General features: G+C 37.9%; 1 protein-coding gene across 1 annotated transcript in view; it reads left to right on the top strand.

Annotated features, from left to right (window-relative positions):
* Nucleotides 1-12676, top strand: part of GYS2 (glycogen synthase 2) — a 51699-nt gene extending 39023 nt beyond the window's left edge. The window contains exons 12-16 of the mRNA XM_060112544.1: nucleotides 4104-4230; nucleotides 7328-7423; nucleotides 8559-8722; nucleotides 10015-10095; nucleotides 12455-12676. Coding sequence (XP_059968527.1) covers nucleotides 4104-4230; nucleotides 7328-7423; nucleotides 8559-8722; nucleotides 10015-10095; nucleotides 12455-12676 — 690 coding nt within the window. The remainder of the gene's footprint in view (nucleotides 1-4103; nucleotides 4231-7327; nucleotides 7424-8558; nucleotides 8723-10014; nucleotides 10096-12454) is intronic.
* Nucleotides 12677-15828: the final 3152 nt, after the last annotated feature.

Raw genomic sequence — 15828 nt, 5'->3', positions numbered from 1 at the left:
AATTAAAATTATGTTTTGTGGAGGAAAATATTTTATCCATTTTTGCTTTGCCAATCTGTGATTCTTGTGATTGAATAAACCATCACTTGTAGGTACTGGTTTTGGAGATTTTTACCATTTTATTCCTTCTTGAGTTTAACATGTCTGCTATTTATGGATCTGCTGAGATATAACCAATGCTTCTAAAGTCTTAGCTTCCTTATTTCTAAAATTAGGACAATGAGAATGCCTACAGTCCCCATCACACAATGTTGCTAAGATTAAATCAAGTAATATGCGTGAAAGTGACTTATAATATATAAGGTATTAGACAACTGTTGTTTTCTAATACTTTTGTTGTTGTTGTTAAAAAAAAAAGTTTCTTTTTCCTCTTCCTTTTCCTCTCCCTCTTTCTCTTTCTCCTTCCCAAACAGTTCAGTTCTAAAGCCATTAGGTGGGGCAGCAGAAGGTAGGCATCTACACTGGAAGGGGGGGCATGCTGGGGTAGTCCATAGAAAGGAGTCAGAGCCCAGGCAAGGCAGGGAAGGTCCACGCAGTGGGGAGAGACACTCACAGCAGGTGTCAGAGCCAGAGTGGAGTGAGGGAGAGGCCGTGGAGAGACTAGTTAAGTGGAGGGGGATTGTGTGAGTCTGTTCAGGCTGCTGTAGCAAAATACCACAGACTGCGTGTCTTCTAAACAACAGACATTTATTTCTCACAGTTCTAGGGGCTGGGAAGTCCAAGATCAAGTTGCCAGCCTGGTCATGCTCTGGTGAGGGCCCTCTTCCTGGTTCATAGATGGCAGCTTCTCACTATGTCCTCACATGGTTGAAGGGGCCAGGGAATTTCCTGGAGCCTCTTTCATAAGAGCACTAATCCCATTCATGAGGGCTCCATCCTCATGACCTAAGTACCTCTTGAAGGCCCCACCTCCAAATACCATCCATCTTTGGGGGTTTATGATCTCAGTATATGAACTTTGGAGGGAACACAACATTCAGTTCATAGCAGGGATTGACCCAATAAGTATTAAATTAAAGATAATGAAACTAAGTATAGATGTGTGTGTGTGTGTGTGTGTTGTATATTGTGTCTCTCTGACTGCTGAGAAGGCCCTGTAACACCCTAATAACCATGAGCACGTCTAACACCCAGGTCTTTATATCATTCTACACTAAAAGGAACCAGGACTCACTGAAGAAATTGTTACTTCTAGGACTGTGGCAGGAAAAGTAAAAGATGAGCCTAGAACTTCTTCTTGTGTGAAAAAATCAAAGAAATGCTCAAAGAATGATGGAGATCTGTCAGTTTACAGAAACCAGTTTGAAGGGGCTCCCACTGGCCAAATCAGGCACAATTTAACTATCAAAATAAATAAAGATAGCAATGAATTAGAATACATTGAATAACACAAGGAACCATGAATCCAATACAAGTATAAGTTTATTGAGGAATGGGATATTTATATAGTTTCAAAATAACTCTCCCCCAAATACTTACTAATCACAAAGGAGAAACAGAAGAAGATTTTACAGTGGAGAAGCCAAAAAGACATGACTTTAATCAAGAGATCAAAGTAAACATCAGAAGTAATGAATAAAGTGTAAATCCCTTGCCACCTGATGAAATGCAGTGAGAAGAACAGAGTATCACCTTGGTGCTATATCTACCAAAGATGCATAACTTACTCTAACCATGAGGAAGCATAGGACAAGCCCAAACTGAAGATCAAATTTTAAAATAACTAGACTGTAGTCTTCAAAAGTGTTAAGGCCATGAAAGCCCATGAAAGTCCTCGAATTCTTCCAAACTAAAGGAGACTGGAGAGAAGTGACAACTAAATGTGACATGTGACTGTGAACTGGGTCGTTTGGTTTAAAAGACAGTATTTGAACCACTGGAGAAAGTTGAATGGGATTTAAGAATTAGATGGTAGTGATGTATCAATGTTAATTTTCTGATTTTGATGCTTATAGTGTGGTTATGTAAGAGAATGTTCTTGTTTTAATTGAAGTATAGTTAATTTACAATGTTGTGTTAGTTTCATCTGTATAACAAAGTGATTCAGTTGTATATATATATATATATATATATACATATACATATATTCTTTTTGGATTCTTTTCCATTATAGGTTATTACAAGATATTGAGTCTAGTTCCCTGTGCTATACAGTAGGTCCTTGTTGTTTATCTATTTTCTATATAGTAGTGTGTATATGTTAATTCCAAACTCCTAATTTATCTTTCTTCCCCCCACCACTGTCCCCTTTGGTAACCATAAATTTGCTTTCTATGTCTATGAGTCTATTTCTATTTTGTAAATAAGGTCATTTGTATCATTTTTTTAGATTCCACACATAAGTGATATCATGTTTGTCTTTATCTGACTTACTTCACTTAATATGATAATCTCTAGGTCCATTCATGTTGCTGCAAATGGCATTATTTCATTCTTTTTTTATGGCTGAGTAATATTTCATTATATGTGAGTGTGTATGTACATATATATTAATATATATATGGTATGTATATATATATATATATATATATATATATATATATATATATATATATATATATATATATATATATATATCTTCTTTATCCATTCACCTGTTGATGGACATTTAGGTTGCTTCCATGTCTTGTCTCTTGTAAATAGTGCTGCTATGAACATTGGGGTGCTTTTCAAATTATCTTTTCAAATTAGAGTTTTCTCCAGATATATGCCCAGGAGTGGAATTGCATGATTCTATAGTAACTCTATTTTTAGTTTTTTAAGGGGGAATGTTCTTGTTTGTAGAAAATACATGTTAAGTATTTGTGGATGATGGACATCCAGTCAGCAATTTATACACAAATGGTTCTTGAAAAAATATTAATTCTCTTCACATTGTACTTGCAACTTTTCTGTAAATTGGGGATTTTTTCAAATTATATATATACATATATACATGTATTTATATATAATTATATATATATAATTCATATAAAATTAAATTTTAATATAATTTTAAAATATATAATTTATACATAAACATATATATAATTCTCCTATTTCCCCATTTTATGAAAGTTCTCACAAAACCAGTTTTCTGTTATCTGTCAGCCTCCCCCCATAGCTAAGTAAGTTATTAAAAATAATTTCTAATAAATTTTTAAAATCAGATTTTAAAGTACTGGGATAATAATATAATTTATACATTATAATTATAATTTATAATTCATAATTTTAATAAATAGGAGAAATAGAACTTATTCATGTAGGTGACCAGTTAAGTAGCTATTCTATTCATAACTTTCCAAGTATTGCTGGCTGTCTCTGGTCTCCGCCTTTGCAGAAAATTACAGGCTGTGCAGTCCAAGAAAGGACTCATACCAGTGCATGAGAGCCAATTGCTGAATTTTCAGAAATGCTGTAGGCCAGTTTTAAACACAACCATTGTGTGAAATTAAATTATATAAACTTAAAAAAATTAATTATGCTAAAAAGAAAGGTAATGGTCAAAACTCATTGCATCCTAGTTGTTTACTGCATTTTCCTATTACCTATGCTTTTGAGGTTATTTATGACTATTGTACTCACATGGTGGAAATATTCTATAAGGAGGTACTGCTGCTCTTCCCATCTCCAGTTCAGTGACATCACATTGGTAGCTTGCAATTAGCCCTTAGTTCCATTTCACTTGGCTAACTTATGCCTGGGGCATATAAGGGTAGCTCCCCTTTTTCCTGCTCAAGGTGGGAATAAATTGAGAAACAAGGCAAGGGCCAGCAGTCAGAGAACCAAGTAAAATCTTTATTGTCAGTAAAGTCGGGGTTGGAGGAGTTTAACATGAGAACAAAAATGGATACAATAACTCCTTATCCTCTAATCTAGGCCTGGGAACCTGAGGGAAAGTTAGTACTCAGAATAGATATTTACAGAGAATGGAGAGAGGAGAAAAAACAACCGGACATTTCCCTTTTTCTTTTTTCTTATCTCTCTCTTTCTTTCCCCAGAATCTAGAACACAAGGATTCTACAGTATTGAAATATTGAAATAATAAAACTGTAGGAGATTTTTTGCTTTAATTTCTTCTTTCTTTTCTCTTTTTCCTCATTGGAATTTTTCTTTTTCAGTTGATTTTGCACCCAGAGTTCCTATCCTCCACCAGCCCCTTATTACCCATGGATTATGAAGAGTTTGTTCGAGGTTGTCATCTTGGAGTATTTCCATCATACTATGAACCCTGGGGTTATACTCCAGGTATGTGACATGTATAGATTGTGAAGTGTTTTAGATTTTATTAGTATATTATTTTATGTACATGTATGTAATATTTGATATGTCATTTCTAAATGATATGTCATTTAAAACTACAAAACCAAAACCTTAGTAGAAATGGTTGGATCTATCCCAGGGGTCCATTTTATGTTTTGTAGCTCCTGACCTAAGAGTAAGGACATAATACATAATCTTTTATGTAAGTATAGGAGATTGTGGTTGGGCATATTTTAGGGGGTATCTGAATTGTTGCCTCATTGCATTCCAAAGAAAAAGAATGTTTTATAAAGATTACATCTTCACGAGTCCTACCCATTAATATGAAGGAGAAATTAACTGCAAGGAGGTTAATATGAGAAACAATTTTTGTTTCTAAAATTGTTTTAAAATTAAATGCAGAATTCTTTTTTAAATGAAGGGATATATGTATCTTTTAATTAGATAACACATTCATATGGTTTTAGACACAAATAGTATAAAGAGATGAACAGTGAGAAGTCATCTTCACACCCTTGTCTTTCAAAAATGAGGTACTTTTAGCATAGGATGCCGGTTCAGTGGTAGGTATCATGCCCAATGACATAGTTCAATTCAGATCCCCCACCTGCCCCCCTTTCTGTTTGGATGGTGGATTCTCAGATCCACTATCTATTTTCCTTTTCTGGTCCCTACTAGCATGGTTGCCATTAGCATCAAGAGCCATCAATTTGTATTTGTACTGAAATGCCTAATTAGAAAAGAAACAAGTACTTTAAATATATGCCAATGCAAAGAAGACAATGATGGCTTTTCCATCTTCTTGGTAAACAGCAATTTTCCTCCTAGTATAGATGTAATTCCATTTATAATTGTAAAAGAAAAGGCTCAGAAAACATATTTATTTATAATGAATACATTTTTCCTTCTGCATCTCAATGTCATTATAGGCCAAGTAAAGGGCAGTGGCAGTCAGGGTTAGATAGGTCATAGACTGAATTATGAAGAAGATTTTTTTCTAATCTTTACATTTTGATCCCAGAATTTTAGTATAGAATTTAAAATTCTGTATAAATTGGGTACTATAATCTTTACAATAGGAGTGACATGAAGGCTCTTCATCTTTTGACATAGGTCTTATTCTACTGCTCTAGGCTCCACCAAGAATAATTTGCCAGCAGCTGTAAAACCATTAGAACTTTTGGGGGAAGATTGAAAAAGAATTATCCATTCTTGAAACATGACAGAGAAAAGTTATTGATCTAACTCCTCCAGCTACCTCTCTTGTAGTTCTAAAAATTGTTCTCGGCACAAATTCCACTTTTGTGAAGGCAATGTCTTCTTACCTATGAAATGCCCGCATAGTTATCTTAAATTGCTTATAATAGAGTATCTATCTTTTGAGATACACTCAAACAATTCACTTGATGAACTTAAAACTTTGGTATAGGCTCTTATTCCTATTATTTCTAGGAAGTAACATAATTTACGATTGGAAATATTGAGAGCAAAGAAGTACAAAACCAAAGCATGAGTGACCAAGGGAATGTGGGAAGTCATTTATATTGGGTAAAAAGAATGTTATCTAACTTACAGCAGCCTTTCTGCCAGAATATCATTTTATAGGACAAAGTTAAACTTAACATGAAATGATAGAGGAAATATATTTAGTGTGTTAAGATAAAGGTCAGCAAATGTGTTGTGAAAAATAAGTAGATGGAGAAAGGGGTGTGAGAAATATGTACCCTATAGTGAATGAGTCATTCTCTGTTTTAAATTAACCAAAGGGGAATTCCCTGGTGGTCCAGTGGTTAGGGCTCCATGATCTCACTGCTGAGGGCCAAGGTTTGATCCCTGGTTGGGGAACTAAAATCCCACAAGCCGCATGGTGTGGCCAAAATTAATTAATTAATTAATTAATTAATTAATTAACCAAAATAAGTTGGTCCCTCCTTATTTATAGAAACAGCAAAACCTCTGGTGGTATACATTTGGCATTAGCATATAAGATACCTCTCTGACTTTTTTTACATAATTGTTTTATGCTGTACTAACTCTCACTCCAGAAAGTGTTAAAATCTGTGTTTTGTGTTTTGAGAAAACCCAGTGAAGATAAATGCTGACTTCATTAAATTCACTCAGTGAACATATACTGAGTTTACAAGGGTCCCTGGCATTTTATTATATGGGTGTCAATGAGTATTTAATAGAAATAAGGCTCTGTGAAGTTCCATAGAATTGCAGGCAAAATTTTTCTGGGGAGGAGTTCGAGTTTTCATCTGATTCTCAAATGGGTCAATAATCCCCATCCCACCTTCCTCTTCTCTACCGTCTTCCCCCAAATTTGGAAACCACTGTTCTCTAGAGCTAAACCAAGAGGAAATACTCACAGAACAGGAGTACATGGGTCATGAGGAAATCTCTTTTTATCCACCCATCCCCACTAGCCAACCAAGAGAAATTCCATAATAAAATATAAATCTCATGTTAACAATTCAAACATCCTTCAGTGTGTTAACATGTCTTAAGACACATCTGATATTGTCTAAAAAAAGGGTTTTGACTAAAAGGTGGTAGAGGATGGAAAGAAACCATGGGTTCACTGAGCACCTGAGAAAGTGGAAGGGGTTGGTGGCAAGGGAGGTGAGTATGTTGGAGGAACTGGTTCTTTCCAAAACATATTTACTTACCCCGTAAACTTGCAAAATACTTAGTGATGCAAGCTTAGAACAGAGCAAAAAACAAAGCCAGCTGGAATGAGAGAGGCAGTGTAGGGTAGCAGTTCTGAGCAAGGGCTCTGGAGCTGGGCACCTGGCTTCAAATCCCAGCTCTACCACGTTGCCTGGCTTGGTGAAGTTGGGGAAGCTATTTAACCTCTCTGTGCCTCAATGTCTTCATCTGTAAGATGGGGATAATGGTAGCCTCACTTCATAGGGTGGTTGAGAAGATTAAATTAGTTTATGCATGTAAGGAGCTTAGTACCATGCCTGGCATAAAGTAAATGTTGCTGTTACTAGGTGGACTGGGGCTTTTCCTTCTCTGTGTGTGTAAGAGGATATTGTTGCTGGTTTGAAGCCAAGCCTTTGTCTATTTCCTCCGGCAGCCGAATGCACTGTGATGGGTATCCCCAGTGTGACCACCAACCTCTCTGGCTTTGGCTGTTTCATGCAGGAGCATGTGGCTGATCCCACTGCCTATGGTGAGACTTTTCATCATGAACCCAACTGGGGGAGAAGGGACCTCTAACCAAACGAAGCACGGGGTCTTTACAGAGCCCGACTCTAACGCTATCTTGATGATTAAACTTTTTATACTTCTTTTTAATTAAAAGTAGATTTCATTATATGGTCCATAAAAAAGATTAGAATGATATTAATATTGAACATATTGCTCAAAAGACAAACTACAAAAGGAGTGCTAAACTAGGACAAACATTGCCTTTTCACCTTTATTTATTTATTTATTTATTTATTTATTTATTTACTTTGCGGTATGTGGGCCTCTCACTGTTGTGGCCTCTCCCGTTGAGGCGCACAGACTCCGGACGCGCAGGCTCAACGGCCATGGCTCACGGGCCCAGCCGCTTCACGGCATGTGGGGTCCTCCCGGACCGGGGCACGGACCCGTGTCCCCTGCATCGGCAGGTGGACTCTCAACCACTGCGCCACCAGGGAAGCCCTCACCTTTTTATTTTTCTGAACTGATTTGGTCCTCTATTACCTAGAAGTGACAATCACAGTAACCATGGCTTTAGAGTCCATGTACTGATCAGCATAATTATTTTATAAGTTCCATGCCAAGTTATCAAAATTCACATCTAAGATGGCAGATGGTATCACTATCTATATGTCCATGCAGCCTAGCAGCAAGAGAAGTTAGAATGGGCTTCATGCTCTGCCTGGACATTGCCGGTTCTCTGGTCTTTTCGAATTGCATTGTCACTGCTGTCTTTCCTTGCTTGACAGCTCTGGTCCTCACCCGTGGCTGCACGGTGGGGACACTGGGGAACCTAAAAAGCACTGAGACCCAGGTCACACCCTGGAGATTCTGGTTAGTGAGCAGCCCCAAGGACGATCACTGATCCGAGGTATCCCTGTACTGCCAGATTTTCTTTAGCAAGATCTGTTTTGTTGGCTGTGTGTTGGTGATAATTGTGAGCCATTAGAAGGAAATCACAGGAGAAATACAGTCTCAGAAGGGAAAAGATAAAGCAGAGGCAGTAGGAGAGCCAGGGAGTGGATAATCACGCAGTTCGTGATAGACCCTAAGGAAAAGTAGAAGTGCTTTAAGGTTAGCCTTATCTTGACCTGTGCTCTGGCTTTTGTGCCCCTCAGGTATTTACATCGTTGACAGGCGATTCCGCTCACTGGATGATTCTTGCAATCAGCTGACTCAGTTTCTCTATGGATTTTGCAAACAGTCACGCCGCCAGAGGATTATTCAGAGGAACCGAACTGAGAGGCTTTCAGACCTTCTGGATTGGAGATACTTAGGCAGAGTAAGCAAGTTTATGGTACACACAGAGGACCCCTTTAAAAATCCCACTGGATGATAAAAGAATTGATTCGAGTTGTAATCTGCAAGGTCAAGTCTGTATCATCATTGTTAAGATCTCAGTGATGTTTTCACGTACTTAATATGAGTACCTTTGAGCTTGATATGAATTCGCAAAGTCCCAACCCCAATTTTTCATATTTAGTTTGAGACCAGAACAGCCAGTCCAGCAGCATCTAGCCATGATCTTACTAATTATTCTATCACCAGGGCTTAACTTGATGCTTTACAGGTTTCATGATGAGGAAATCAAGAGAAAAGTCCCTATTTTGTTTCACTCTAAGAGAGAATATGATCACATTCCTCAACTACAGTGGGGAGTGGAAATAATCTTGTTTATCAAAATGACAGGTACAGGAAATACCTCCTTTCAATCTGCTATTAGTTTATAAATACTCAGACTTTCATATATCTTAGCAGTGGATGATTTTTTTTTTTTTTTTTCTGTACGCGGGCCTCTCACTATTGTGGCCTCTCCCATTGCGGAGCACAGGCTCCGGACGCGCAGGCTCAGTGGCCATGGCTCACGGGCCTAGCTGCTCCGCGTCATGTGGGATCCTCCCGGACTGGGGCACGAACCCACGTCCCCTGAATTGGCAGGCGGACTCTCAACCACTGCGCCACCAGGGAAGCCCAGCAGTGGATGATTTAATAAAAACTAAGTTGACTTTGCCTTCACATAATGTATCTGCTTAGATACTGCTCAACTCTGGCTGACAAATGACAGATACGGGCATCAGCTGAGTATCTACACACACTAATGCCGTAGTCACACTCATTTCCACCCAGGAAGATTAATTTTGCTGTCTTCATTTTATAATGAAAGCAGTATGATAAGCCCCTTAGAAGCTATGTTGCTTACGTAAGGTCGGAAGCAAGATTTAAAGCCAGTGTGTCTGATTATTCAGGCCCCATCTTTTTCTCTGTGCCATACTGCTTCTCTATAGAGTAAAACCAGTGTTTTCAGTTGCCTTAGTGCTCAGTTCAGAGTTCAGTAAAGCCAGTATGTCCTTCCCCTCCAATTTTTGATAGTATTTCTTTACTTATTCCCTGATAAATGATACAGCTATAAACTGTCATATTTTTTCTGATTCTTAAATTTAGGATGAATAAAATCTGCCACTTAAAAAATATATATATATTTATAAGTAGGAGAATAAGATTTTATATAACAACTTGGTTATTGAGATATAAATATACATCTTTTTTAACCCATGGATTGGTTTTCTATCATAGTATTACCAGCATGCCAGGCATCTGACATTAAGCAGAGCTTTTCCAGATAAATTCCACACGGAAAACACATCGCCACCCATGGTAAATATTTTATGTATTGTTTATTTGTTTTGAAAGCTAAATGTCTTACATATGGTAAGTCTTAACATTACCTTTTATTTGGAAGTAGCTAAATTCACAAACTATTGTACTTTTTCATAGTGTTGCTACAAAGCAAATAGAGAAACTGACAAATCAGACCAACTCTAAGCCCTCAGTTCAGAGTTAGCTTATACACAGGCTGAGCAGTCAGCTAATTCATGTCACTGGAGAAGCACTTTCATATGAAAACTCTCCTTGCCTTAGTGCCTGAAACCTCTCTTAGACATCCATTCTTTTGAGGGTTGTCAAAAAATAAACTGGCCTGCTCTCATTGGAAGCGAATTTGCTATCCAAGGAGATGTTTAAATGTAGGGTGACAACTTGGCAACAGTAATAGTGAATTCCAGCGCCACAGGAGAAATTGGACTAGATGAGCATTTATGCATGGAAATTCAGCAGTGACCACCAGGGAGTCTTCCTCTAATACTCCCTTAGACATTTATATTCTTTTTTTTTTTTTTTTTTTTTAAACAAGGGTGTGTTGTTGGGAGGCGAAGAGCCACTTTTTTTTTTTTTTTTTTTCGGTATGCGGGCCTCTCACTGTTGTGGCCTCTCCCGTTGCAGAGCACAGGCTCCGGACGCGCAGGCTCAGCGGCCATGGCTCACGGGCCCAGCCACTCCGCGGCATGTGGGATCTTCCCAGACCGGGGCACGAACCCATGTCCCCTGCATTGGCAGGCGGACTCTCAACCACTGCGCCACCAGGGAAGCCCGACATTTATATTCTTGAGGCTAGAGCAGATTACTTGTCATCACATTCACTTAGAAGGAAACACAGCTTGAAGTAAGGCAGTATCAGGCATTTCTCTTGAGTGGAATTGGTCCTTACAGCAGTCTACACAGCGGTCCAAGAGCTAAACCTCTCTGTTCCCTATCCACCAGGTGAAAACTTAGGTGTAAAAGATGAAGCCCACATCATTGACTATGAGATCCATTTTAGCTTAGTAGTTCCACACCCCACAGGACCCAACATCTCATGTAAATCCTCACAGATAAGCTTCTATGGTCTCCACAAGGAATGTGAGCAATTACAAGAGTCATCAAATTCAAGGATTTCCAAATACTAGAGACCTTCATCAAGTATTTATAGATCCTCCAAAAGCAGATGTAATTTTCCAATCAGGAGTCACTTTCACTATAAACAATTTTGCCTAATACCTTATATTCCACCTCTATTTGGTGTCCGGGGACCAGATCTAGAAAGTTAACCCAAGGGAAAATTTGCTCATAGAGAAAGCGAAAGAGTTTTGTAAATCCCTCAGTATACAAATTCCACTTCCCATGTCCATGATTCTAACAGAGTGACTTGCTTAGCTTATTTAGAGGTGGTCAGTGCCCTTGATGATAATTCAGCTATATTCATTAATTTATTCAACTAATTCAAATAATAAGTATTGAGCTCCTATGCTCCCTAAGTGTAGGACTCAGCTCTTTTTTTTTTTTTTGGTATTGCTTTCAGGTAAAGTATCTGAGCCTTGAAATGAGCATACATGTATGACATAATAATGTCTAAAAATAGTTGAAATTCAGAGTCATAAGTGCTGTAACAGTTTTATACATTTGTCTTCCTGATTGATGAAGCATCTGCACTCCTAGAGAGCAAGGATCATGTTTTTCATCTTTGTTTCCTCCTGCCCCATAAGTGGTGCTTAGTATGTGTTTATCAAATGAGTTATCTCAGAGCATCTTAGGTAGAAGGGCAATTGATTAAAACCTAGTGATGTTTGCTCATTAACCGAAATAAAAGGAACTGGTGGAATTTTAAGGTCAGTGAAGTGGCCTGACTTCCAGGAATCTTTCTAGTGGGTATTGTCCATGGAATATCCAGGCTGCTCATGTTCTGGAATTTGATTGAGCAAATCTGAAGGATGACATAGAAACTGATAATCTCAACAGTGTATCATGGCAGTTGATATTAAAGGCTCTGGGATGATCACAACCCTGGAACCACTCTTTGCTCTACCACTTACATGCCGTTTGACCTTGGGCAAATCATTGGCCTCTTGGACCCTCAATTTTCTTCTGTCAGCGGAAAGAACAAACTGGTCAGAGATTAAATAAGATCACATGTATATAGCCCCTGGCACATTTCAGTGCTTGATAAAAGAAAACTATTTATTTAAGGAGTCTCTCTTGAGCTTGGTTGGACCAGAATCAAGATGAATCAAAGTTAATAGCCCCTGAACAGACCAAAAAAATCCAACTGTGTTTTTTATTAAATGCACATGCCAAGTGTGTACATCACTGAAAAATCAAAAAGCCATTCTAATGTTTTGTGTCTTATTTTTGTCTTTGGCAGACAGAAGGGTTTAAATATCCCAGGCCTTCCTCAGTACCACCTTCTCCTTCAGGATCTCAGGTCTCTAGTCCTCAGAGCAGCGATGTGGAGGATGAGAATGAGGATGAAAGATACGATGAGGAAGAGGAGGCTGAAAGGGATCGGTTAAATATCAAGTCACCATTGTCTCTGAATCACGTTCCTCGTGGGAAGAAGAAGCTGCATGGCGAATACAAGAACTGAATTCCACTCTGGTCAAACAGGCTAATTCAGTGAGAACATAGTAAGAATGATTATTGAAAGAAATGAAAATGCCACATGTTTCATTCTCTTCTTGTCAGTATAACAATGGGATTTATTCTCTGCCTAAAAAGTGGAGGAGATTAAGTGAATGGCAATTTTGTAATTTATAATAAAATCCAACTCCTTTTGCCCCCGTCAGTTCAGGCTCTAGGAAGAGTGTTAAAGGAGGAAGACTGGAAGTGTTTTTAAAATGGTTATTTTAAGCAATAAGAATTTTCATTTCCTAACGCTGATTTTTTAGTTATCATCACCGTAATCCTTGGCTTAGTGTTTATACAGCTTCTATACCTGCTAAACCAATCTGCCATTTCCCCCACAAAGGATCCTGACCTTAGTTATGAATGTGTTCTACCTTTATATTTCAAGTAATTTGGTCTCTAGTGATTATTTTTATTTTTCACCTGAGGCAGAACCATGAATTTATACCTAGCTTTGCAGACAATCAAAATCCATAGGACAGTAGCTATCCTAAATCCAGATGTTGATACATATTAATGCATATGTACAAGGTCACTTCTCAAGTTAAGGATCGGGAGATGTTACCATCTGTACTGTACCATCTGACTAACAATTTTTTTCTATTGTTTAAAAGAAAAGCCTTTTTGAAAACTTGCTCAGTCTTCCATAGGTGATAAATTGTTAAATCCATATGAATAAATACATCAATATTTAAAGATTTAACTGCATTGATAATGTTTAAAATTCTTTTAGACATTTAAATAAGATATGTGCAAAAACACCTACTATAAAATAGTGCCTTATGAAGGATAACATTTAAAACTATCTTTTAAAAAAAGTAGCAAAAAGAAAATAGAGAGTCTACTTAATTATAATAAGGACAATGTCTCTGAGACATTGTTGAATGATTGTAGTTAAACATATTAATGCTTTAAATGTAGTTCAACATAAATCAGCAAAAACCAAAACAAAACAAAAAACAAAACCCAAACCCCACATTCACTCATGGATTGCTTTTTCCATAACTGAATGTTGTTACATTTAGATCACAGTGAACATCTTGGTTGGCATATTGGTTGGCCCAGGTCTGTAGGGGCTCTAAAAAAATTTAGGTCTTCTCAGTGCTGGGTTGTTGATGGCAATAAGGGAAGAGAAACAATGACAGCATGTCATGGTGCAGGACCAGTGGAAAACTGCACTCCAGCTCTATCACACCGTTGTTAGGGGAGAGTAGAAGAATGGCAGATACAAGCAACAACTCAGGTCAAAATGGAAGATCATTGCAAACGCCCCTAATTTAGAGGTTTGTAAGGAAGGAAAATAAATTACCTAAAGCCTAATCCTTAAAAAATGCCCAATGGATACCAATTAACCCAACTCTCCACGCTCTGCAGAGGAGATAAAAAAAAATATGAAATAGATTTGTATTACAATCCAAATACTGCTGAAGTGCCAGAAAGATCTCATGATAAAATGGGTTTCACTTTTGCAAAAACCATGAAAATATATCCCTAATAAAGTGGTGCAATGTGTGTATTCAAGTGATACTCTTGATTGGTAACTAGTTGATCCACAGCTACTGAAAGCATGAGCTATGCAGAAGCTATAACTTCTTCATAAAAAACTTTAAAATTCAAGTATTTTTTCTTTTAAATGAAAGAATAGTTTTTTGATTAGAAATGAGTACAAATGGTATAGAACACATGGAAATGACTGATGTTGCAAACACCTGGCTTCGAGTGGCATGTGTAAGAATCAGTTTCTACGCTGCACTTGGTCCTCTATTCAGACAGCTGCTGCCACCTGACTCCAACCTCTTGCTCCAGTCACTTAGCTGTCCTTTCCCCAAGACTGACAAAGCCTGGTGTCTAGTTGCTCTTTCCCCAATATTGACAAAGCTCAGTGAGGAACAACCAATAGGATTGTTAGGTGACTGTGTGTCTAGCACAGCACCTTATACACAGTAGTTGCATAAATGAATGGTTTTATTGGGAGAAACATAGATACAAAAAATTGATGCTCTTAAAGTATGGATAAAAAAAGAAAAAATAATAAATAATGTATGTATCCATAAATTGGAGGACAGGAACTATGGAAAATTGTGTGTGCCTGACCAGCTGACAGCAAGACATTTTTTATGCATTGTACCACCCTTCCTTCCATGTTAAGGGCTAGAATGAACAGAGTTGGCTTTATATATACAGATGGGAATATAAAATATTACAAGTGCTATACTAGTAGCTTTCCAGGACACAAGGAGGTCTCAGAAGAGGGATTGATTAAGTGTACTTGAGGAGATTGAAAGCAACTTCCTAGGATGATCCTAAATTTCTATGAAGTTACGTGGGAGATACAACTGCCCACTTCACATTGTGGTTGTAAGGATAAAATCAAATTAGACGTGAACATTTCCTTAAGGGATTTATAGTCCAGTAGGAGGAAACCAACAGGTTACATTCCCAACTCCTCTTTCTCCCGAGGTCAAGGTAAAATAATGTAACTCAGGGTTGGTAGGATATAGAGTTTTATTTCTCATCAGCAGGTAAAGAAGAAATGCTAGTTGGAGGCTGATTTTAACCTCTCACCTTCTCTCCTTGCTTAGGATCACTATGGTGGGGGAGAGGAGTCATCCCCTGGGGAAAACCAGGGGAACAGAGAGTAATTGAGAGCCCACCCTGGAGGCCACGTAGCCACAGGGGAAGAAGGCTATAGAGGCAAAGAGGGGAAGAGCAACTGGAACGGGGTGAAAGTGGCTGCAAGTCCTATCTGGAGGTGGGGTATTCTAGTACATGGACATGCACAGGAGGCAGATATTTTCCAATTTTAAAAGACAAGCCATACAATGTGAAAAGTTTTGAGCACTGATCATTATTCATTTCAGTTTTGAACAAGATAGAAATAAAGAGAATTGCAAAGACACCCCTGGAGAGATAGAAAGTTATAGCAAACCGGGAATATGCAACTACTGGTTTAATGTGCACATCTGTACGGCAGAACAATGTTCAGGAAATTCAAGTATTGTAATATTGTAGCTGATATTATAACAGCTGTTGGTCATTTAGATAGCTTTTACAAACTCTGTTTTAGTGTTCTAGTTGTGGAAGAATTACTTTTTAAGATAGACTTTAAATGTA

The sequence above is a fragment of the Mesoplodon densirostris genome, chromosome 11, assembly GCF_025265405.1.
Source record: "Mesoplodon densirostris isolate mMesDen1 chromosome 11, mMesDen1 primary haplotype, whole genome shotgun sequence".
Taxonomy (NCBI): domain Eukaryota; kingdom Metazoa; phylum Chordata; class Mammalia; order Artiodactyla; family Ziphiidae; genus Mesoplodon; species Mesoplodon densirostris.
Note: the sequence above shows the minus strand (reverse complement) of the source record. Positions and strands in the feature narration are given on the sequence as shown.